Source organism: Salvelinus sp. IW2-2015, linkage group LG9, assembly GCF_002910315.2.
Source record: "Salvelinus sp. IW2-2015 linkage group LG9, ASM291031v2, whole genome shotgun sequence".
NCBI lineage: Eukaryota > Metazoa > Chordata > Actinopteri > Salmoniformes > Salmonidae > Salvelinus > Salvelinus sp. IW2-2015.
The window spans coordinates 1627763-1653895 of record NC_036849.1 but is presented as its reverse complement, the minus strand read 5'-3'; the positions used below and the strand labels follow the sequence as shown (position 1 = coordinate 1653895).

The window sequence follows — 26133 nt, the reverse complement described above, 5'->3', positions numbered from 1 at the left end:
CTAGCTAGCCATTTCACATCGGCCACACTCACCCCCCTTTTGACCTCCTCCTTTTTCCGCAACAACCAGTGATCCGGGTCACGGCACCAATGTAACAGTATAGCTTCCGTCCCTCTCCTCGCCACAACCTGGGCTCGAACCAGGGACCCTCTGCACACATTAACCACAGTCACTCACGAAGCATCGTTACCCATCGCGCCACAAAAGCCACGGCCCTTACAGAGCAAGGGGAACAACTACTTCTAGGTCTCAGAGCGAGTGACGTCACCGATTGAAACACTATTAGCGCGCACCACCGCTAACTAGCTAGCCATTTCACATCGGCCACAGTAGGCTACCAGTTACAGTGCTTATAGCTTGCAGTTTGCACGCTCCTTTATTTAGAGAGAATACAATAGCTAGTGTCTGAAGAATGATATGGATTTAATATTTGTCAAATTATTGAGATGGTACTCAAAACTCAAATAAGCACCAGAAATGGTCCTTATTTAGCATATCAAGATCCTGATATGAACCTCAGTCAAGAGCATATGCATTGTATGTGCTGTGAAAATATACTATGTAAGCCTGCTGTCAGTATTTTTTATCATATAGAGAAAACAAGATGTCCACATATGCCTATCTCAGGATATCTAATGAGTCAATATCCGGCCATACCATGTATGATATCCGGGAGGGAATCCAAAAATGAATTGTGCATGAAATAAAAATATGTTTTTCATATTTGTCAAATTATTGAGCATGTGCTGAAAATTCAGAAATGATCCTAATTTTCAGCAATTAAAAAGCATATCAAGATCCAGATATGAACCTCAGTCATAAGAAGCATATCTGGAATCAATATAGCTTAGTATCTTGAATGTGCTGAGAAAACACAGATATGTGTTGTATTTGTCAACATGAAGAGAGAAAATAGGATGTCACACATCTCAGGATATTGAATGAGTCCATAGGAAATGTCCATGTGTGAAATTCAGAGAAATCCCAATATCATACACTGTATGTCTAAAAGACACATCTGGATTCAGACTTTGTCAGGATATGGTGCAAATCAACAAAACTCCCAAATATGCATTGGAAATAGTCTGCATTCTGTAGAATGTCAAAAATATGTATTGTAAAGATATCCCCTGACATGGACCCCTTTTGCCCAGTGTAAAAGAAAAAAGTTTAAAAAGAAATAACAATAAATTAAGACATATCAGAATGAGCAATGTCTGAGTCCGGAATATAAATAAATATATATGTATGTGAATGGTGTGTATAGACAGTATGTGAATAGAAAAGGTGTGTACAGTAGTTATATAGGATGAGCCATGACTAGAATACAGTATATACATATGAAGTATGGTAAAACAGTATGTAAACATTTTTAAAATGACCAGTGTTCAATGACTCTATGTACATAGGGCAGCAGTCTCTAAGTTGAAGGGTAGAGTACCGTGTGGTAGCAGGCTAGGGACAGTGTCTAGGGACAGCAGGCTAGGGACAGGGACGGTCCCGTGTGGCTCAGTTGGTAGAGCATGGCGCTTGCAACGCCAGGGTTGTGGGTTCATTCCCCACGGGGGGACCAGGATGAATATGTATGAACTTTCCAATTTGTAAGTCGCTCTGGATAAGAGCGTCTGCTAAATGACTTAAATGTAATGTAAATGTTCAGGGCAGGGTACTGGGCGGAGGCCGCCTGGTAATGTCTGATGGCCTGGAGATAGAAGCTGTCTCTCTGTCCCAACTTTGATGCTTTCTTTGTTGTTGTTACAGCCGGGATAGTTCACATCAGGCAGAGATGGAAAAAGTACTCAATTGTCATACTTGAGTAGAAGTAAAGATATCTTAATAKAAAATGACTCAAGTAAAAGCGAAAGTAATCCAGTAAATTACTACTTGAGTAAAAGTATAAGGTATCAGATTTTAAATGTACGTAAGTACAGTGGTGGAAAAAGTACTCAATTGTCATACTTGAGTAAAAGTACAAACTAAAAGTAAATGCTATACATCAAAGTCCTTATATTTAGCAAACCAGACAGCACCATTTATTTTTTTCTAACTTCTTTTGACAGCTAGGGGCAACTCCAACACTCAGACATAATTTACAAAGGAAGCATTTATGTTTCGTGAGTCCAGATCAGAGGCAGTAGGGATGACCAAGGACGTTCTCTTGATAAGTGTGTGAATTTGACATTTTTCCTGTACTGCTAAGCATTCAAATTGTAACTAGTACTTTTGGGTGTCAGGGAAAATGTATGGAGTAAAAAAATACATCATTTTCTTTAGGAATGTAGTGAAGTAAAAGTAGTCAAACATATAAATAGTAAAGTACAGATACCCCAAAACGACTGAAGTAGTACTTTAAAGTATTTTTTACTTAAGTACTTTACATCACTGACATCAGGTAGGATGAGGAAACATGGAAAGTGGTCACCCCTGTCTAGTGCCAAATCAATCCCTAGTTTATGTTGTTGGAAACATCTAAAGGAAGGACCAAAGGTATCAGTGAGAAAAACCCAACCCAATCACAATATTAAACTCCGTAATACTGTGAGGTGAGTAAGGGGAAAAAAGTACATCACATAACATAATGTCATGTTACATTCCCACACCAAGGACTGAATGAATAACAGGCCATTCAGAAAAATGTATCCCCTCTTTAGTCTCAATTCGCTGATAAAGTTACTCCTTTCTCTCTCGCTCTCTCAGTGCAGTGATCTAGACAGACAGTAAAAGGCCATTCCTGTCTGAGAATCCCGTGGAGGGCAAGTGGTATTTCTCACTGTTGGCACACACCGTACATCAGGTCTGGGACGTAAATCAAGTGTCTCGGACGTCAATCCCAGTTTGGGATAACTGCGAACAAACAAATGGGAGCAAGGCTGCTGCACTGTATAGCTTTAGGGAAATATCACTGATATATCGCTGTACAAAGTGCTAATCTTCCTGGCAGACAGATTTCAAAGTTTACAGAGAGCTAAAAGGGAACCCGAAATGACTCAACCAGTATTAGATAACGGATACCCCTCAAAGTTGACTTTTGTTATGCCTGGGTAACAGTATATTATGGTATGAGGTTAGGATTATGACTGTAACAGTAACGTGTGTGCTCCATTGTGGGGGATGGTGTAGTATCCTGAAAATCCCCCCAAAAAAGGAAATCCCCCAAAAAAAGGAAATGTAGATGTACACTAAATTATAATTGACAAACACAGAAATGACTAAGGCCTATTGCGTTACATGAGGCTTTATGAGAAGGTCCCTAAGATGTATTGCCCCAACTCTCTAACATAGCCCTAATGTACACACATAGTAATTGAGCTTACTCATTTAGAAATGAGCTTCACACTTGGCCTCGAGAGGTAAAACGAGAGTTCAAAAGCAGTGACTTGAAAACACGTTTGGGAAGAACATTTTATTGCAATGCAATTCCAGGGGGGAAAAAAATATGAAAACTCATAGAAAATTATATCTAAATCCTCAACAACAAAAACAAATTAAACAAAAGATGACAGAAAAATCTAAGTGTCAATGATTATGAACAATCTGGACATATTAATAAATTAAAGGGAATTATAAATCATGGTAAAAAAATACAAAAAATATATGGAAACTATATGCAAAAATATTTAAAACAACTATGAAAAGCGAATGATTTGACATGATTGTTAGTGTCCAGACCTGGAGGTAAGAATCACACTGTGTTTCAGGAGGTTGTCGGAACTGTGTCTCCGCATCCATCCGTTATACTCTTCTTTAATTTTTTTTTTCAAAATAGAAATAACACTAAAATAACCCAGAAGAACAAGAAAGCCTTGGTACATTTAAGATTGGGCGTCTTCTATTTGATTGACACCTCAAGTGGTCAAATATTCATGCGACTTAAAAACATCTGCGATTAGATCTCTATCCTAACAGTTTTTCTCCTTTCTTTACAAAATATGTGTATGTTCTCAATGCTTCAGTCTTTCTTCATGTCAGTTAACAGTTATGGAGTTTTCTTCATGAAATACAGTGATAAACCATATGATCATTCTGTACAATAGAAGTACTAGAAAATTACAACTTAGATGGTATGTACAACATCTAGTACCTACAACGTACAACGGCTATAATGTAATAAAATATGTAAACAAAATTGTTTGTTTGACACAGTTGACTGTGACAAGAATTCACACTTTTCACGTTAGATTTATTTCTGTATAGACATCTTTAACAGTGTTATAGTACTGCATTCTGTCCTCAATGGGACAGCTCCATAGAAAATAGAACAAGAGGCGATGAACCAACACACAGAGGCCTGCAAAAGATACAACCAGCACTGGCTGCAAACCAATATTAGTCCTTTTTATCGTCAGGGATAATCACATTTTCTTTGTTTAGGTTTTTAGGGAACAAAATGAAAAGAGTTGTGTAGTCCTGATGATGAAGTAGTATAACGTTTGGCCTTGGTGAGAACTGGACTGTTCAAGCAAAGTTGAACACTGTATATTGTACTGTACTGTACTTTACTTGGCTGTCGCAGTAGGATGGGCATGCATTACAATCAGTTGCTTTTTACCGAGACAAGAAAAACCGACCACTTCTCGCCACGATCACGTCAGAGTCACTCTGTCCGTCCCGTCACACAATGAGAGTAATCAGGTCGAGATCAGATGACAGAGTTATGAGATCCTAAGAGATCTATCCTTAGCCATTTGAGCTCACTTGGTTTCATTTGATACATAAAGTAGTACTTGTTTTTTAAAACGTTTTAAGACACCACACGTTTATAATGTATAAACAATACAAATTAGTCATATCTTTTTACGACAGGAGTCAATTTTTTTCATTGACTTTACAATGATCCTTTTTATCCTGACCCACTCACTCTTGTTAAGCACTACATGTCGCTTACATGCTGGAAATGGTCAAGATATATGAATATCTTCATTTTGTACAGGTTTACAAAAAAAAATAAAACTAGAATTTACGTTAAGGATCACATAGCTCTAAAAGTCACTTAGGATAATGATGCAGTAGCCGTGAAGTAGTTCTACACTGATTACGTCTCCGACCAGATAGAAGAGTAAGGTCACTAAAGTTGCTATTAGCCTTCTCGGTATGCTTACAATAGTAAGTGTGCTTTATATTACAGAACATGTCATAGTTCAACCACTCTGCACAGCATGAAGTAACAGTTCCATTTTTACCATCTTTCGTCGTCGCAGCTCCTTAGAAGGTAACTGTTAAATAAAGTTCTATATATTTCTTTCCCTTTCTCTTCCTCGCCTTCTCTCTCTCTTTTTTTTATCTCGCAACGTCCGTCACTCACACGTAATACTCCTTGTCCTTGTTTTTCTGTTTTACTTTGCTGCCTTTTGCGCTCTGTTGTTTGTCCTTCATGACGGCTCCATTGCTCTGCGTGGCCGAGTTGGTGATGTAGTTCCTGCTCTCGTCCACCTGGTAGGAGCCCTCGTCCCTGTTCCTGTACTTATACATGGCGTACAGGAGGATGAGGATGCACAGGGCGGCGGCCGCCACTATCCCGACGACCATCCCGGTGGTGCTGCTAGACTGGCGGGACACTTCCGGGGGTCCCGGGACTCGGTTGACGCCGGGCTGGGTGGGCAGGGCTGTGGGTACATTACGGAACATGGGGGAGGTTATTACAGGAGCCCTCTGCTTGGTGCTGTCTACCTCATAGGGTAGTGTGGGCAACGGGAGCAACACTACGTCAGGCTGGGGTTTTAGCTCGCGGTTATTCATTTTGCCGGCAGGCAGCTTGGCGGGTGGCGTGTGGTGCAGGGTTGCGGTGGAGGTGTAGCGGCTCTGGTCGGGGGCTAGCGGCAGCGCAGCGATAGTGGTAGTCCTACCGCGGTCTGAGGACGGTTTGTTAGAGCTAAAGTCCTTGGTTTCCCACTTGGGCGCATGAACTTTGTAGCCACCTTCAAAGGCCGACGTGGACAAGGTCTTATCTGTTACCAAGGAGAAGGTGGTGTAAAAATCTTCATCATCAGTAGGGGGCAGGTTAGAGTTGAACGCTTCCCCTGAGCCATACCCCGATATCACCAAGCCATCATCATCATCATCACAATCATCGCTGCCTCGATCCGACAAGCAAGGTACCCCCGCCTCAGTGGCCGTGGACAGGGACTCTTTGGTGGTCTCAATAATGGTGAGGGGTGGGCGGAGGGTTGGGGGAAGGGGGATGGAGGGTGCACGAGTAGCTACAGGGGGCAGCACTAACGGTTCCTCTAAGAGTACTGGGATCACTAATTCACCTCCTAGAGGTAGAGACAGAGAAAATACATGTTAGAGAGCAGTAAGAACGTCATGGCAACTACACACATCTATCACATTCATCCAAAACGGAAAAGAGGTCAATAAAAACAACACGATACTGTACAAAACAAAACAAAATAAACATGTACATACACTGTACTTACTGTACCTACATTACACAGCTTTAAATAAGAACAAAAATGCCACAAAACGGAAAAAAGGGTAAACTAAAAAGGTTGTGCATCAAAAGGCTTCAGGGGGTGTGAGGGTGAGCCAGACATAACGTGTAATCAAAGAAAGCACTTAAGAATACATAACTAATAGGGCCAACATAATGTGGATTTACCTTTTAAATAATATCCTCTCATATCTGACACTGAAGTTTTCATGTAGCTAATGTATATTAACAATATTCCTATTATATTAAAAACAAGCAGCATAGTGACTGAAATACACTGAACAAAAATATAAATGCAACATGTAAAGTTGACCTGAAATAAAAGATCCCTTAAATTTTCCATTCTCACAAAAAGCTTATTTCTCTCAAATTTGTTTACACTCCTGTTAGTGAGCATTTCTCCTTTGACAAGATAATCCCTCCACCTGACAGCATGATCATTACACAAGTGCACCTTGTGCTGGGGACAATAAAAGATCACTCTAAAATGTGCAGATGTCCCAAGTTTTGAGGGAGTGTGCAATTGCAGGAATGTCCACCAGAGCTGTTGCCAGATAATTGAATGTTAATTTCTCGACCATATGACACCTCCAACCTCCTTTTAGAGAATTTCGGCAGTGTGTCCAACTGGCCTTACAACCGCAGACAACATGCATGGCATCATGTGGGCGAGCGGTTTGCTGATCAACGTTGTAAACAGAATGCCCCATGGTGACGGTGGGGTTATAGTATGGGCAGGTTTAAGCTACGGAAAACCAACACAATTGCATTTTATCGATGGAAATTTGATTCAGAGACACCGTGACGACATCCTGAGGCCCAATGTCGTGCAATTCATCCGCCGCCATCACCTCATGTTTCAGCATGATAATGCATGGCCCCATGTCGCAAGGATCTGTACACAATTCCTGGAAGATGAAAATGTCCCAGTTCTTCCATGGCCTGATTACACACCAGACATGTCACCCATTTAGCATGTTTGGGATGCTCTGGATCAGTGTGTTCCAGTTCCCACCAATATGCAGCAACTTCGCACAGCCATTGAAGAGGAGTGGGAAAACATTCCACAGGCCACAATCAACAACTTGATCAACTCTATGCGAAGGAGATGTGTTGCACTGCATGACGCAAATGGTGGTCACACCAGATACTGACTGCTTTTCTGATCCACGCCCCTACATTTGTTTTAAGGTATCTGTGACCAACAGATGCATATCTGTATTCCCAGTCACGTGAAATCCATAAATTAGCGCCTAATGAATGTATTTCAATTGAGTTATTTCCTTATATGAACTCAGTAAAACTTTGAAATTGTTGCATGTTTATATTTTTGTTCAGTATATTTATAATTCTACAATAAGATACGTGTGACGGACAGAACCACGTGTCCAAGCTGGCTAAATTACTATACAGTGTCACCCCCATGGAAGGATCTGGAAGGATCTGGCTCCCCAGTCAGCCCCAGCCTCTCGCCTTTTGAATGACTCTATACAGCTTCCATAATGGCAGGACCTCAGGGCAAACCAACGGCAGCTGAATGTTCACCCTCTAATTGCGTGTCTGTGCATGTGTTATGTACCCTTGTGTGATTTGTGTTCGATGTCTGTGGCATACCTGCGTGAGTATTTGTGTGCATCTGCAACATAACTTTGTGATCAACTCACAATGTGATGTATGGTAGCATGCATCACTGGAGGGTTACTTAATAAAGTTACACTCGCACAATTCAATTCAAGAGACGTTTTTTCTATAACAATTTTTTTTCTTCACTCCAGCAAAAGAGGCCTTTAGTGAAAATGGTACCAAAATCAATTACACGTTAAATAAGGTTTCAATAGCGCTTTATAGTTTCTAAAAAATACACAAATGCCATGTGAGTATCCATATTGAATAATTAAGAAACAACAGGTCCTTTCATATGCCCACTAATTAACTGTAAGTAATGAGTTAACGTAAACAAATGGTCATCCAGCCGATTAAAAGACAAAAATCTGTTCATTATGTTTTCTCATTGACCCTGATTGTACACTTCTACATCTAACAGAATAGCTCAGACTCTCTTTCTCTGTCTCTCGCCCTCTCTCTGCACTTCAGAGAGCATTGTTCTAGCTATAAAGTAAGCCAGGCAAATTATTTTTCTCACAGCAAAATTGTTCCCAGCTTCAAACTAAGTAGCTCATTAAAAACCTAACAAAAACTACACAGGAGCAATAAAGAGCTCATGTAGTGATTAAGGCTACACTGGGAACCGAGAGGTTGGAATTAGACTTGCAAATTCACACATCTTGCCGGCACTTACGGAAGAATGGTGCAAAAGATGACAAAGCTAATTTAAGAGGAGGATGCCGACAAAAAATGTGCCTTAATTGTGAGTGCCTGTGTGTGGGTGTGTGTGAGAGAGAGAGTGAGTGAGTGAGTGAGTGTGAGAGAGAGAGTGAGTGTGAGAGAATGAGAGAGTGAGCGAGAGAGACAGAGAGAGAGAGACAGAGAGAGAAAGGCCAACATATGAGGTAACTAATCCCATCGTTTTTCTAAAGGATTAAAAAGGATTTTGGGAGAAAATATGGTAGTATCCCATCACATGCTGAGTTTCGTGTTGCATAAAAGGAGAGTGTAGATGGTCTGTTTCTCAAAGGCATATGGTGAACATTCAGGGTGTCATTGCAGCTGCCAAATTCCACTGCCATCAAGGTTTGTGTATACAGTTGTGTATATCTTATTACAAAGCCCTACACATTGATGCAAAAAAATCAACAACAACAAAAAATCAAGCCAAACATACGATTATATTGTATCACTCACAAGATACGGCAAACACTATTACGTTAAAACATTCACAAGCTAAGAGCACAGTTAGATCTATTAAATAAAGATTAGCTACATATTATACCAAGCAAACGTTAAACAACGCAAGTCAGTGATAAACATCATAACAGCCCACTAAAACATTATTCAAGGAAGAAAGCATACCACGTAGTCTTTGTCAACTTACATCAACAAATTGCCCGCATGATTTTTGCATGAAGAAAAAAAGTTTACAAAAGAAAGTTGTGTAAGAATGTTCTTGGCTGAGTATAGTTTTGTATAGATAAAAAATCATTTAGCAATTGGACTTCTTGTTTAATTTATCTTTAGACATGATGGTACAGGGAGGCAACAACACATACATCCACACCACATAACATGAAAAATAAACTTCACCATAATTCATATTTTGTTTTTTAAATCTTCGATAAATAATCCAGTTTTTACAAAAAACTGTACATCTATAAGTTTTTGCTTTAATAGACTTCTCAATAAATATCTACATTCTATTAATTTTAAGTTTTTGCTTAGTTTGTATTTGTTCTTTAGTTTAGAATGGATGGATGACTGTCCATATTTTAACATCGCTAAAGAGGGGGAGGGGAGGGGAGTGACAAGGGGGAGGGGCCTATGAACATACTACAGAGGAGATGAGGATGATGAGGGTGATAGTGTAAGTCAGTTGCCATGTCCATGTAAAGGCAGTACGAAGCGGTCGGGCGGCATTAGAGCTTTTGGCTGTAAGGAAGGGATGGGGATATACAAACAATGAGCATATACATGCCCATCTACAGAGAAGAACATAACTCTAATAACACTGACAGTCTGACAAACCCTAAACTGCAACTTCTTAGCCATGCAGTTTTTTTTTTTTTTTTAAGTAATTCATCATTCAATAAAAAAAGTTTAATTGTTTATCAAAATAGCTCTAAAAAAAAATATCTGAAAACCAAGGAAGATATCATATGGATCTGGAACCGCTTCACCAAATATTGTGTCAACTTTAATGGACTTGGTTTTGACAGAATGGAGGATACCTGGAAGATTACTATATGTTTTGTCTTTCATGCTTGGATTATTCAAAGAAAAGCAGTGGTCTAAAGCACACAGTCCATTCGCTGAAGTAGTTCCAAATCCCCAAAAAGAAGTAAAAAATTCAAATGTATTCTACAAAAAATTATAAAACTGATTCCAAATATTCAGTGGTCAAAACGAATGTTTAACCGAAACTACGTAATCCAACTATGCAAATCCAAAAAATCGAAATCATAACAAAATGGTCATATATCAATTTGAATGTTTCTATACAAAAATACGAAACGGATAAACTATCAAATAATAAATGTCCATATAAGATGATATAACAAAGCCATTTAAATTTGCACACACTACAACCAGATGCACACATTAGAAAACAGACACAGTCGAGAGGGGCAGTCGGGTGGCGACTTCCCCTCTGTCATGTGTTTTTGGATGACAAATATATCGGTTTATGTTAGTCTTAAGACATGGACCCGGCGTGCAGTCTGGGTGTATGTCAGAGAGAGAACATACGGTCTGAGAATGGGTTAATCTATTTTTGGTTGTACTGCAAGATGTTGATGCATGCTTAAAGTAAGTTGCATTTAGGGAAAGTAGAAAAACAATATACGGCAAGCTGGGGTCAAGTAAGACATCAACGGTTGAGTAAGGTTAGAGAAGTATAGGAGCCAGTTCAACCAAAGGCTGTAGGATTATAGGAATGAAATTGACCCAGAATTATGTATTATACCGTAATTGATTGAAAAATAAGTTATTATATTCAAGATAAAACTTGAAGGGATTTTGATTCCCACAGCCTTTAGTTTCACAGCTAGACAGAAATAGAGAGGAATTCCACAAGACTCTTATTATGTATGTTTCCCTGAAGTTATATGCAAACTAAATGTATCTCATGAACGCTTTAAAATGAGGATCTCAATAAACTAAGGTTATCTCCGTAGCAAGACTCCTTGGTCCGAACATAGTTCCCACTGGGCACACACTGGCTGAATCAACATTGTTTCCACGCGATTTGAATGAAATCACGTGGATCCAATGTGGAATAGACGTTGAATTGGCGTCTGTGCACAGCGGGTTTCTTTATCATCTGTAATTTCACCGGGAGCTGAACTTCATTGCGAAGGCGCCCTGACCCACACGTTTAATAATCATGTGAATGTCATTCAGCTACAGAGTGGTGTACAGTGAGATATTATTCTTGTGGACGCAAATCATTGCATCATAAAAGTGTGGAACGTCAAATGGAACATTAATATTGGCATGAGGGTAAAATATCCCTTCCCGGAGTGAGATAGAAAGTAACTAGCGAATGCCTGAGAAGCACTCGGAAGAGAGACACAGATGCTCTTATCTTGTAAAAACAGACAGCACTGTAGACAGCAGAGGAGGAAGAGGACACTTTGACAGATTTCACCTATAACAGTGTGTCTGAAGCTGGTGCTTGATTTCTTGATTCCCTTGTGCAGTGCAGAGAAAGCTACAGAAAGCTGGGAGTGTGTTCATATTGTACTTGGAAGGAGAACCATAGAGAAAAGCATAAGGTGGAAACCATCCATCATAATGCCACGTTTTGGGGTTAAAGGCCCAGTGCAGCTAAAAATTGAATTTCCCTGTGTTTTATATATATTTCCATACTATGAGGTTGAAATTGAAATATTGAAATATTGTGAAACTGTGAAAATGATCATATCCTTTTAGTGTGAATAGACCACCTGAAGTTTCAGCCTGTTTAGGTGGGCTGGAGTTTTGAACTGCCAGGTGTCATCACCAAGCGATAACTAGACCAATACGAGAGTTCCAAACCTCTCTGCCAATACCATCTCATTTTCTGTTTTCCCCTCCACACTCAGACCACTCCCAGGCAGTCCTGGGTAAATTCTTGATTGAAAAATTGCTCTTTGCTAAGAAGCTATTTTTGTTTATTTTTGACAATTTCAATTGAAAACAATCACAATAAGGTACGTAATTGCTACCCAGAAATGATTTCATACTGAGATCAAAACGACTGCATTGGACCTTTAAATAAGTATGCTTCCTGATTCATATCGTAAATCATATGTGGGACACAATCTATCGTAATGCCAAATTATAGAGTTAAATAAGTATGCTTTCTTATTTATATTCATATAGAAAAGCATATGTCGGCAACGATCAATAATAATTCCAAACAATAGGGTTAAATAAGTATGCTTCTGATTTATCAACATTCTATACTTACCTAAGGTGCATAAACGTTAAAACTTAAGTGGCTAATTCCTCTAATTGTGGCCTACCTGTTTCAATTTAGACCAAAACTTTGTGAATGGTCTTCACTTACTGCCACGTGAGAGTTGAGTGTCCACCTCAGTGTCTAACTGATGTAGAACTACTCCAACCCCTAGCAGAGCCTTAGGAGTCCTGGGTCCTTAGTCCAGATCCGCCTCTCTGACACCTCTGTGAGCTGGGCCATGGTCAGAGAAGCGTGTTGTCTGGTCCATGTCTATCACCAGGGATTTACTGCCTGTCTCTCCTGCTTCAGGGCACACTCTGCTAACATGGGGCTGGCTAGCCATAGAGATGCTCATTGAATTGGACGTTAAGAAAGACGTGGCTGCAGTAACACGTTTGATCCACTGACTACAAACAGAATACCGAGACAGTGATTGGCGAGGTTCAAAAAGGTCAATCCTACTGTATGTTTTACACATCAGCTTAAGGTTTCACTGGTCATTTTACACTTGCTATTCTCTTCAATCCTATGCAAAAGAATAAACCATATACCATATACTCACCTTTGTGCTAACATGCATACTGTATAAGAAATCAGAGGCTATTGATACCTCATGAAGACTATGATTATTCGAAGTGGTAAATGTAGAGGTTCTGATGAAAATGATAGTGGTTTTAAACTGTGGCTGTGCCGTTACTTGATTATGTGTAATCACCCTCTTCACAGTGATGATGTAGGGTCATTCAGGTGGGTTTACTCTCCCTGACTGACATCACACTCACAATCTACAACCAGAAACCTGGAAGAGTGGACATGTGAATCCCAGAGTTGCCCCAGACTCTTCTTCCATTAATAACAGGTGATACCTGGGGATACACTGTTGAAGTCGGAAGTTTACATACACCTTAGCCAAATACATTTAAACTCAGTTTTTCACAATTCCTGACATTTAATCCTGGTTGAAATTCCCTGTCTTAGGTCAGTTAGGATGACCACTTTATTTTAAGAATGTGAAATGTGAGAATAATAGTAGCAGAGAATGATTTATTTCAGCTTTTATTTATTTCATCACATTCCCAGTGGCTCAGAAGTTTACATACACTCAATTAGTATTTGGTAGCATTGCATTTGTTTAACTTGGGTCAAACATTTCAGGTAGCCTTCCACAAGCTTCCCACAATAAGTTGGGTGAATTTTGGCCCATTCCTCCTGACAGAGCTGGTGTAACTGAGTCAGGTTTGTAGGCCTCCTTGCTCGCACACACTATTTCAGGTCTGTCCACAAATGTTCTATAGGATTGAGGTCAGGGCTTTGTGATGGCCACTCCAATACCTTGACTTTGTTGTCCTGAAGCCATTTTGCCACAATTTTGGAAGTATGCTTGGGGTCATTGTCCATTTGAAGACCCATTTGCGACCAAGCTTTAACTTCCTGACTGATGTCTTGAGATGTTGCTTCAATATATCCACATAATATTCCTCCCTCATGATGCCATCTATTTTGTTAAGCACCCCCGTGCTTCACGGTTGGGATGGTGTTCTTCGACTTGCAAGCCTCCCCTTTTTCCTCCAAACATAACGATGGCCATTATGGCCAAACAGTTCTATTTTTGTTTCATCAGACCAGAGGACATTTCTCCAAAAAAGTACTATCTTTGTCCCCATGTGCCCAAACCGTAGTCTGGCTTTTTTATGGCGGTTTTGGAGCAGTGGCTTCTTCCTTGCTGAGCGGCCTTTCAGGTTATGTCGATATAGGACTCGTTTTACTGTGGATATAGATACTTTTGTACCTGTTTCCTCCAGCATCTTCACAAGGTCCTTTGCTGTTGTTCTGGGATTGATTTGCACTTTTCGCACCAAAGTACCTTCATCTCTAAGAGACAGAACTTGTCTCCTTCCTGAGCGGTATGACGGCTGCGTGGTCCCATGGTGTTTATACTTGTGTACTATTGTTTGTACAGATGAACGTGGTACCTTCAGGCGTTTGGAAATTACTCCCAAGGATGAACCAGACTTGTGGAGGTCTCCAATTTTTTTCTGAGGTCTTGGCTGATTTCTTTGATTTTCCCATGATGTCAAGCAAAGAGGCACTGAGTGACATCATTTTCTGGAATTTTCCAAGCTGTTTAAAGGCACAGTCAACTTAGTGTATGTAAACTTCTGACCCACTGGAATTGTGATACAGTGAATTATAAGTGTAATGATCTGTCTGTAAACAATTGTTGGAAAAATGACTTGTGTCATCCACAAAGTAGATGTCCTCACCGACTTGCCAAAACTAACGTTTGTTAATAAGACACTTGTGGAGTGGTTGTAAAACGAGTTTTAATGACTCCAACCTAAGTGTATGTAAACTTCCGACTGCAACTGTATATACAGTATATATATATAATTTATAAATCCAAAAATGGATTGCCCCTTTAAGTCTATCAAACGTATGCAAGTTTGAGCATGTATCCATTAGGCTTATGGATTTTTTTTTTATCAGCATAAATTAGATTGAGCAATAAAAGCCCCACTTTTATTCCATAGGCTGGGATCCGCACTATGCAGCTGTTGCAAGAGTGCATTTTTCACTGGCTGTCCACTAATTTCAGAAACAAGGAGAGATAGGCAGTTTAAACTTCTTGAATTCAATCATTATTGGGTTCAAATACACATTTCGATTTGTGAAACGCAATCCGTGCGGCACAAACAGTAAAATGAGAGAGCAGCAGTGTGATTCACATCAATGCTCTATGTAGATATCAATAATAAGTGAAATCCGTATCGCTGTAGGCTACACCACTACTGTCATCCTTACCTCCAAGCGTTTATTCAAGCTGGATAATCTTTGGATGCCGACAGCAGTCGCACCATTGGAAGACATAGCTTGGACTGTAGCCTACAAAAGCCTATTCCTGCTCTTTTCCAGCGATCCATCAAACACATTTGGTGTGTCATCATAGTGGTCTCTGACTTGTGATCATACTTGCTCAGGTGGAACCAACTTAAACTTGCGCCTTTTTTCAATGCTGATTTGAATTTCAAGAAAACAGAGAAGTCTCAAAGATTTTTTTCTCGCAAATGTAGTTTCTGAATTTAAAAGTAATCTTCAAAGTAATCATCTAGTTTTTAAAAAGTATCTGTAATCTGCTGGCAATATTTTTACTGGTAATGTAGCATTAAATCCTTTACTCCCCAACCTTGCGCACACAATATCATAAGGTAAGATTCAGCATAGAGTTTGCTTTAAGGCTGTCTAATTAAGTTTCTGTCCGCGGTCTTTTCACAGCTCTACCTCGCCAACAATATCTCTGTAAACAAAAACAGGCTCTTCTAATTTTAAAGCGATGCATTTCAAATGTTGAACAATTAAATTCCGGTGTTGGCAGCTACATTAACACTGCCAAATTCGCTGGCTTAGCAGTTTGGAGCCGTGAAAACATTATTAATTTGAATGCCAGTGGAAAATCACTGTTTACTTTAAAGCAATTTTTTTTTACTTTTCCTGTTGAAAAACAATATCCCACCTATAAATACACACACTTAAGGGTAAAAAATAATGTTTTGAGCAAAATTGTGTTTTTTAGACACAAGTGCAAACTTCACGGAGTAGGCTATTCAAGGAGTTGGTCTGATGGTGCCCTCTGATGTCAACGGCCTCCCACTTGCTTAAGGAACAATAAAGGATCAATAGAGAACGAAATATGACCCCCCCACACACTTGTGCAATGTCAGAGGACACCTGGACCACCTACTGAGATTAAGCCTTTTGATAAGTAAATCAGGTGATAAATGAGCTGAAAAGGAGAGACTGATGCCAAGACTGATGCCAAGGAATTTCTTGGCTGTAAGCAGTGTTACATTCAAAAGTTGACATTTATTTGAATTGATCTTGTCCTGGAAGCTGAGCGATAAAAAAATTGGCTATATATCATCAACATTTATGGGGGGAAAAATGGGTTTTTGGTCTTAATTTAAGGTTAATGTTAGGCATAAGGTTAGCAGTGTGGTTAAAGTTATGGTTAAGGTTTGGTTTAAAATAAGATTTTATGACTTTGTGGCTGTGCCAACTAGTGACTACAATGCAGAGCTGCCTCCGGTACATGGGTCATCCCAATAAATGCCAACCTGCGTTACATTCCTTGTCAAATGCCATCTTTGATTGCTACAGTTGAATGGCTGGGCGGTTGCATCCTCTGTCTTCACTTCACCTCCTGTCTGTCCGACAGAAGTTTGTTCAGCAGTGTATCTGTTTGTTTCCACTATGCTGGAAGCTTTGGATCAGCGGGCTAACATAGTCTTTCGGTGCATAGACTACCCAGGTTCAAAGTATACGTATAGTAGGCTTATAATAACTGGCTAGTTTTGTAAGTATACTGTAAAATAGATAATGATTGCTGGAAAGATACAGAGTTTCCTTAGCTCAGCCCTTACTCCTGTAAAACATGTCAATGAACAGGGAGGTGAGGCTTGTCTGAAACACTGGCATTTATAAAGAGACTCATCTAAAAACCTATATTTTGGTGGATAGATGTATGAGTTACAGAGCTAATACGTTCTCTGGAGAGAGTTTGCACTTTCCTATTTGATAAGTTCACCTTCTTGTCTTTTAAAGTGAAATACGTATACTGTAATTGTTTATAACCCTCAGAGAGACGACTGAACCAAGTGCATTTGACACGGTTTTGGTGGTTGAGTGAAATGTCTAATGCTATTATTGATGTAGATAATCATATGAATGCTTTATTCACCACACTGCATGATGTTCCTGTTGTCTTCAGTCAACAGCTGGTTGTGTATAGGCTGTGCTAGAAATGAACACTACCGTGACGTTATCGTTGGGATAACAGGTATAGAGTGTGATGGTATTTAATCTCCCTATACTATCAATTAATCAAATGTATGTTATTATTAGCACCAGTGTTATACGTCTTATGGAATTCCTTTAAGGGAAAGGGGGATATCCAACAGTTTTACAGAGAACAGAATCACATGACAACACCTCCAGACAGAAACACAGACAAACGGACAGACAAACAGATAAAAACAGACAGACCAAAAACAGACAAGTGCAGAACAGAGAGAGAGAGAGAGAGAGAGAGAAAGGATGTCGCAACAGGCAATGTCGCTAAGACCGTAAAGATGGGTGCGGAACTCAAAGTGACCAGAAGACAAACCAGCCCAGTTAGCCTAAATGCAGGGTTAGGGGGTCCATGCTTTGAAGGGATGGAGGTCACCAGGTGGTGACCAGGAAGAGAATGGGTTGATGTTGAGTTAGCCACTACTGTTAATGCATGCCACAAAATGACTGCTGGAGAGCAACTCAAAAGAGAAAAACAGATATACTTTTGTGGCAATAAAATTATTTTTATGCCATCTGCATTGAAATAAATTTAAAGGCAGAACGGCTTGGCAAGGGAGGGGAGAGGAGAGGAAGGGAGGGAAGGAAGGAGTGAAGGAAGGGACAGGGGCTAGGAAGATATCATTCTTCATACACAACTGTCTTTTGTTACATATTACGGCTGCCTGCTTGAGGCCATAAAAGTTGATGGCAAGAAAATACTTTGTTGCCTTTTATCATCAAAAAATTGAAATGTTTTCTCCAAAAAGCCTCATGGCACAAATGCTCGAAAAGAGATGAGGGAAAAATTGTTTTTAACCACCAAAAATTCATGCTGCACATGATGAGGCGAGACAACAGAAATGTCGTATTTCGGATAATTGGCAGATAGACTCAAAAACAAACAAACAAACCAAAACACAAGAGACCTGAACATACAAGACGGCAAATAAAACTATTAAAAATGAAGGGAAAAAAAACTCACACATGCTTCACTCACAAAAAACAACAACGACGACAACCCCAAGCATAAAATAAATATCGAGATCACGGGCATGTAGCATGCAGCTGTCCACGTCAACTGATGTCGGGGTTAGAATGGTGTGAATTTCTGTGTAAACATATGATTGGATGACTGGGGCCCTGACGATATCTGTCTTCAGAAATCCGGGGAGCTCATAGGGCTACAGTACAGAGCAGACCTGGGCTCTTTTACACTGCTATCTCTTCCAGGAACTTTGGGAGGACTTGGGATTGACCTTTCACCGGATGATGATCAGCTAGTCCTGATAACAGCACAGGCTGAGAAATGTGAACCCTCTGTCAGTTGTTTGTCATGTGACCAGGTGCTGTAGGCCTACCTGAGATACATTAAGGAACTATTCAATCAAAAACATTATATGGAGTAGATAAAACGCTTCACGAAAGTCACTGCAGTACATTGTCTGCGTCTGAAATATATTCTACCTCTGCCGCATTTCGAGTTTCTTTACTTCTTATTTGCCTCATTCAGAGCCACAAATAAAAGCAATTATAAAGGACTTGAGGTTGGTGTCCCTGCCATACTAAACAGCCAATGTGCTTTGATTGATGTTAGTAGAGGTCTTTTTATGTTTCACCTCATTACGGACTGCCATAATGTGACAAGGTTTGTATGTTTTTTTTAAAACATAATATCTGAGCACTAAATATGCTAATTCTCAGTCTCTTTAACACCAATGATTGAATTTGCAGTAGGTAATGTAAAGGATAGTGTGAAAGCTAATATGTAATGGACCATTACTGAATGTTTATCAGAGGAAAGAAAATCACACCCAGTTTGCTTGGCTCAAAAAGGCTGAGTCATTCAAGTAAATAACTGAGGCTATAAGAACATTTTGACTGACTACCTGGCTTATATCTGTACCAATATAAACTGTCGAAACTTGTCAAAGTCAATAGTTTTCATTTTTATTTGGGAAGTAAACATTTTAGGTGAAATTGTTGTTTTGGTACACACAGTTCCATGACTGACAGCTGGTTAGTGATATTTTATTCAAACAAGAAAAAGCAATTCCCAAGTTCTCTCAAAAAGCTTAGAGGAATATGACTTGGAACTTCTAAGTTAGCTCAATATTCTATTTTTCATATTTGGGTTGGAAAAAGACAGCAGGATAACATGTTCACCTTGAAGCAAAACGATATAAAAAATAAATTAATTTAAAAAAATCGTACACAGAAATTCGATGATATCTGTTCTCTATTAAAAAATGTTTTTAACAAGGCAAGCCTCTAAAAATGGAAGAAACAAAATTGAAAAACGAACAAACATTTAAAAAAAAACACTATTTCAATTCCTGCTAGATATCACAGTAATTTCGCTGAAAGCAAATCTTTAAGAGAATCTCAAAATGTATCATGAGTCAAAATGCAAGTCAGTACAGTACCACATGGCAAGAGCGCTGGACCCAAACACGGTATGATACATTTTGAAGCATCAATGGCACATGGCACATCTCCATACTAATTTTGTATCTTTATATTAAAGTATTTACATTTTTCTCTCTCATTCAACGCTGAGAGGACAAAATTTGTATGTGTTTAGGTGACCATGTTTAGGTGACCATGTTAAAACCACTTCAGAGGACCCCATGGGCATGTGTAACTCATAAATCAATTATGTTTTGTATTGATTTTTGAAGCAACATAATTGTTTTATAGTGTGGATAGTCTTTCATGACAGATTTGACTATTTTCCACCTTGGTATATATATATATATGTTTTATGTAATTTAGTCAGATTTCTTAACAAATCTCCAGTTTTACCCAATATTCTGTCTAAGTGTTGAATGATTTGTCTTGTTTTGGTATATTTCACTACATTTAGTTTCTATTTTTGGAAGTTACACTTTGTGTGTCCATGGGGCTGTGATGCTTAGAGGATGCAGTGCTTCATCCTCGGGTGTGTATGGAGTGAAAGAGCAGGGTGAGAGCAAGCAGAGGTAAACTAACCTAGCCCACCTGCATGGCCAGAGTCGCACTCCTCCAGGTCCTCGTCGTCACTCGAACACTCAGCCGACGACACGATGTCATCCGTTGTCTGCTTCATGGGCCAAACGTGTGAAGAACAGAAAAAGGGGGAAAAAAAGAAACAAAAGACAAACAGATACATACACAGGGACACACACAGACACAGACAGGAAAAGGACACACACACACAGACAAAAAGATCATTAGTTTCAATGTTCAGCTTTTTTTCCCAATGTCAGAGGACAATATACAGTAATTGAAGATGTGACATTTCATAAACAATCTTTCATTTTCTATTGCCTTTACAGCAAAAGCTTTGGAATGAGAGGGGAAATACACAAAGGTCTTTTACATTCCATTTGCTTCCTTGAGTTCATATCCGGGCAAAGTAGAAGAAGAAAAATCCAAACTCCTCTCTGAAATGAATGCATTATTCTGTACAGCAGTTCATTTCAGGCAAAGTAGAAAAACAAAAGTCAAACTCCTCTGTGAATTGTATTATTGCATTATAGCTCTGATCTGGGCGGCGGCCAGCTTTCCATCTTTTACTCTTTACTGCATGGGCAGTCGGGTAATTGAAAAACTTCTGCCGTGTTTATCAAAGCCTTTCTTTCAAACGGCTGCCATAATATTTCCCCGGCGACGTCTCCTCATCGCGGTTGTTAACTCGGCCCAATTTCTCACCCCTGTCCCCTCCATCTTACCCTCTCAATAGTTTGCATGGATTTTCATTACTATAGATCATGGCTATCGAGCGGGGCAGCTCGATCGTAGCGGCCCGATCATTGACAATCTCCTGCACCTCCATCTCTGATTTATCTCTCCTCTCCCTCCCTCGCTCGGGCCGCACTCGTTTTTCAACCCCAGCGTTTGGCATGTCTTTATTAGTAGGAGATTAGGAAGGGGATAAAATAAACGTTGTCATGGAGCAGCTTTATGAAATTATAAATATCAGGGGGAGTAATGGAGTCGTCAGGGGTTGGACAGACCAACAGCACCGTAAATACTGTTGGGGCTGATGTGACTGTAAAACACACACACACACACACACACACACGCACGCACGCACGCACGCACCCAAGCACACACACACATACACACACACCCGCAGAGGAAGGCCCTAAAAATGGTCAAAGACTCTAGCCACCCAAGTCATAAATGTTTTCTCTGCTACCGCACGGCAAGTGGTACCTGCGAGCCAAGTCCGGGACCAAAAAGCTCCTGAACAGCTTCTACCCCCAAGCCATAAGACTGATGAACAGTTGATCAAATGGCTACCCGGACTATTTACATTGACCCCCTTTTTTTTTTGCAATGATATTCTTGCACTGGCTCTATGCACACTCACTGGACTACCCACACACTCACACATACTACACACATACTACACACACACACAAAACACACATGTATATTGATGCCACACACACACACTCACACATAACACACTTTCACATACGCTGCTGCTACTCTGTTTATTATACTGAACAAAAATGTAAACACAACATGAAACAATTTCAAAGATTTTACTGAGTTACAGTTATCATATAAGGAAATCAGGTCCTGGGCTGATCTGCGGTTGTGAGGCTGGTCAGGCGTACTGCCAAATTCTCTAAAACGAGCCTTGGAGGGCATAAAGAAATGAACATGCAATTCTCTGGCAACAGCTGTGGTGGACATTCCTGCAGTCAGCATGCCAATTGCACGCTCCCTCAAAACATTTGTGGCATTGTGTTGTGTGACAGAACTGCACATTTTAGAGTGGCCTTTTATTGTCCCCAGCACAAGGTGCACCTGTATAATAATCATGCTGTTTAATCAGCTTCTTGAAATGCCACACCTGTCAGGTGGATGGATTATCTTGGCAAAGGAGAAATGCTCACTAACAGGGATGTAAACAAAATTGTGCACCAAATTTGAGAAAAACAAGTTTTTTGTGCATATTGAACATTTCTGGGATTTTTTATTTCAGCTCATGAAACACGGGACCAACACTTTACATCTTGCGTTTATATTTTTATTCAGTATATCTATCCTGACTGCCTTGTCACTTTTACTCCAACTTACATGTACACATTACCTCAACTACCTCTTACCCCTGCACATTGACTCAGTACCGGCACTCCTTTTATATAGCTTCGTTATTGTTGTTGGGAAAGAGCTCGTAAGTAAGCACTTCACCGTAAAGTCTCCACCCGTTTTATTCGGCGCATGTGACAAAAGTCCAATTTGAGATTTTTTGGACACAGACCCACACTAGGAGTATGAAATCTACACCTGGCCAGAGAGAGGGTGTGTGTGGTGGGGAGAAACCCACGCACACACTCACGCACGCACACTCACACACGTTAAAAAAGTTTATAGTGGAGTAAAAATAATTCAAATGCACAAAGATGAATAAGCAGGCATCGGGGGCATCCACACTGGAGTGCTGTAAAATACGGCCCTTCGGTAAATATGAAATTATTCATTGAATTTATATTTAGTGTGGAAGAAGACTGCTTGCCGTCTTTCAGAGGGAGGAGATCGCAGATGCGAAAAGCAATGAGAAAAGTAATTGACTGATTCCTCGGAAAAATGTGAAATGATCTCCGATTTCGCAGTCAAATGGCTGAGAATGACAGAGCTTAATGTCATAAACAACCCAACGCCTGGCTCCCTCCATCCCCTTTCACGGTGTTAAGAGTAATGCCAAAGCTGTCTGCAAGCTTACTTATGTACACCACTGCATATAGCGATATTTCTCTTAGACACATTAGTCTGAAGCCAAAATCAATGGAGTCTGTAAGTGTAGAATTACACCTCTTATCTAGGAGTGTAAGTGAATCCAGCCATGGCTTGCAATGATAGTCTATTTCGGTATGTGTCAGCGTTAGAACACACGCACGCACACACCCCCCTCCTGGGTAAACCGGTGGGAAAATCGACAAATATACATGTGCCCTAGGCGACTGTGTCCCAATGGCGTCAGGTTTACCATATCCCTCATTAGAGAAGAATGGTGCCAAGAGTCCTGGCTGCACCACAACGTGGTCACCACAATGTAGGTTACCAAATGTTCTCAAAAACACATATTCTACTTTTTTTGTAACTATTTCGTAACGCCTACTATATAAGTACTGTATGCATTTCTTTAATTGTATTATTATTATTACAACACATGATGGTTGATTTGTCCAGAGGGGGGTGACAAAAGACAGGAAGGGACATTTCTCATTCCCTCTCCAACGTCACCTAAGAGATGTGCATACCCATCTCTTCACTCTCACTGCTGTGTGACAACATGTTCACTGCCAATGTACTGTATCCTACATTTCATATTTGAAAGGATGAAGAAGGGATGGAGAAAATAGCCCAACCCCTGCCATAACAACGCGTAAATATATCTCGACATGGTATAAGTCTTCTATTAGTCTTATATGCTGGCTTGATCCTTTCTCTCAGTCCATCCCAGGTCTGACAGAGAGGGAGCACTCCGTATTGAACCTCCTAAGAAGATTAGCTCTATTCTGATGTGTCCTCAAGCCTTAAAGGGGAGCAGGCTTCACACTGGCCCACTGATAAGCAAATCCACACAAATCCTTTTCAATTTATTTCAAGTCTCCAGGAAATGAAGCGCAAACATCTCATATCAAGATAAATCTGTCTATTGATTTCACGCAACATTTGTCCCTCTGAAGCGGAGGTGAGCTTCGGATGTCAGTCTGTCTGAATGTATGTATGTATGTACAGTATGTCCATCTACAGCACAGGATAATATAACTGCTTGAAAACCTGCACTAGCAAAGCCAACAAGGAAGGAAGAAATTAAGGAAAGAAGAAAATAATGAAGGAAGGATTTAAGGAAATAAGGAAGGAAGGAAACAAAGGAAGGAATTAAGGAAGGAAGAAAGGAAGGAAGAAAGGAAGGTGTGTCCCAAGAGTATTTCGACCAAAGATGGCAGAGTCAGATCGGTATATCGCTGTATGGTGGCTCACAATCTTAGTGACGAAAAACCACAGCTTGAATCGATAAATCAATGTGTGCACTAGGGTTGGGTAGGTTACTTTCTAAATGTAATCCATTACAGTTATAAATTACCTGTCCAAAATTGTAATCAGTCAAGTAACTTTTGATTTACCCAAACCCGGTAACGTAATCTGATTACATTCCGTTACTTTTAGATTACTTTCCCCTTAAGAGGCATTAGAAGAAGACAAAAATATATGTTACCAATTGAACAACATCCATTGCTGGATAAATCAATGGTAAAGTTTACATAGCTACATAGCCATATTTTACTTTATGGGTTGGTTATGTAAGCTTCTTCGAACCCATTGGTTTTTACTACATATAATAATATGATTAAATTATATCTTTACATTAAAAACCAAAGTCTATCAGAATTCCAGTCATAATAAATGTTATAATAAATGTTATACCCCTTGATCTTCAAGAATAGGACTTGGAAATATGGAAGTATAGATTAGCCAAATTGTTTTACCTAAGTATGACCCCAAAACTAAGGACTTATTAGCCAGCCCTATTATGTTGTTTATGATTACTTTGTTGTCATGGAGGACTGATTGGGCTCGTTGATTCGAATTGAAAAATAAATGCTGCGCCCATAGAATGGCATGCTTTGCCAAGAGTGTGCAAAGCTTTCATCAAGGCAAAGGGTGGCTACTTTGATGAATCTAAAATCTATTTTGATTTGTTTAACACTATTTTGTTACTACATGATTCCTTATATGTTATTTCATAGTTTTGATGTCTTCACTATTATTTTACAATGAAGAAAATAGTAAAAATAAAGAAAACCCTTTGACTGGTACTGTATATATAATTTATAAGTCAAAAAATAGATGTAGCAAATACAGATTGCCGCTTTAAGTCTATCAAAAGTATACAAGTTTGGCCTCCCGAGTGACGCAGTGGTGTAAGGCACTGCATCGCAGTGTGCCACTGTGCCACTAGAGACCCTGGTTCAAGTCGCAGCCGGCCGTGACTGGGAGACCCACGGGGCGGTAAACAATCAGCCCAGCGTCGTCCGGGTTAGAGGAGGGTTTGGCCAGCAAGGATGTTCTTGTCTCATCGCACAGTAGCGACTCCTATGGTGGAGCTGGTGTGGTGCATGTTGGTGCGGCTGGCTTCTGAATTAAGCGGGCAGTGCGGCTTGGCTGGGTGGTGTTTTGGGGGACGCACGGCTATCGACATTCACCTCTCCCGAGCGGTACGGGAGTTGGGACAAGGCCATAACTACCAATTGGATAGGAGTACAGCCAAGTACATTTAAACTCAGTTTTTCACAATTCCTGACATTTAATCCAAGTAAAAAGTCCCTGTCTTAGGTCAGTTCGGATCACCACATCATTTTAAGAATGTGAAATGTCAGAATAATAGTAGAGAGAATGATTTATTTCAGATTTTATTTATTTAATCACATTCCCAGTGGGTCAGAAGGGTACATACATACAGTTAGTATTTGGTAGAATTGCCTTTACATTGTTTAACTTGGGTCAAACATTTCGGGTAGCCTTCCACAAGCTTCCCACAATAATTTGGGTGAATTTTGGCCCATTCCTCCTGACAGAGCTGGTGTAACTTAGTCAGGTTTGTAGGCCTCCTTGCTCGCACACACTTTTTCAGTTCTGCCCACAAATGTTCTATAGGACTGAGGTCAGGGCTTTGTGATGGCCACTCCAATACCTTGACTTTGTTGTCCTTAAGCCATTTTGCCACAACTTTGGAAGTATGCTTGGGGTCATTGTCCATTTGGAAGACCCATTTTCAACCAAGCTTTACTTTAACTTCCTGATGTCTTGAGATGTTGCT

At 40.0% G+C, this 26133-nt stretch overlaps 1 protein-coding gene across 7 annotated transcripts in view; it reads right to left on the bottom strand.

The window, feature by feature from the left end:
• Positions 1 to 4159: 4159 nt before the first annotated feature.
• The window catches only part of nrxn3a (neurexin 3a), a 423493-nt gene continuing 401519 nt past the window's right edge, over positions 4160 to 26133 (bottom strand). For 3 of the 7 annotated variants that reach the window (XM_023993917.2, XM_023993921.2, XM_023993920.2), the window contains 2 exons: positions 20310 to 20391; positions 4160 to 5603 (listed from right to left, as the gene is read on the bottom strand). In XM_023993917.2, the coding sequence (XP_023849685.2) occupies positions 5299 to 5603; positions 20310 to 20391 (387 nt within the window). In that variant the 3' untranslated portion in view covers positions 4160 to 5298. Of the gene's footprint in view, positions 6255 to 20300; positions 20392 to 26133 lie in introns of all 7 variants that reach the window. The other 4 variants (XM_070445086.1, XM_023993919.2, XM_023993923.2 and 1 more) reach the window with 2 other exon arrangements.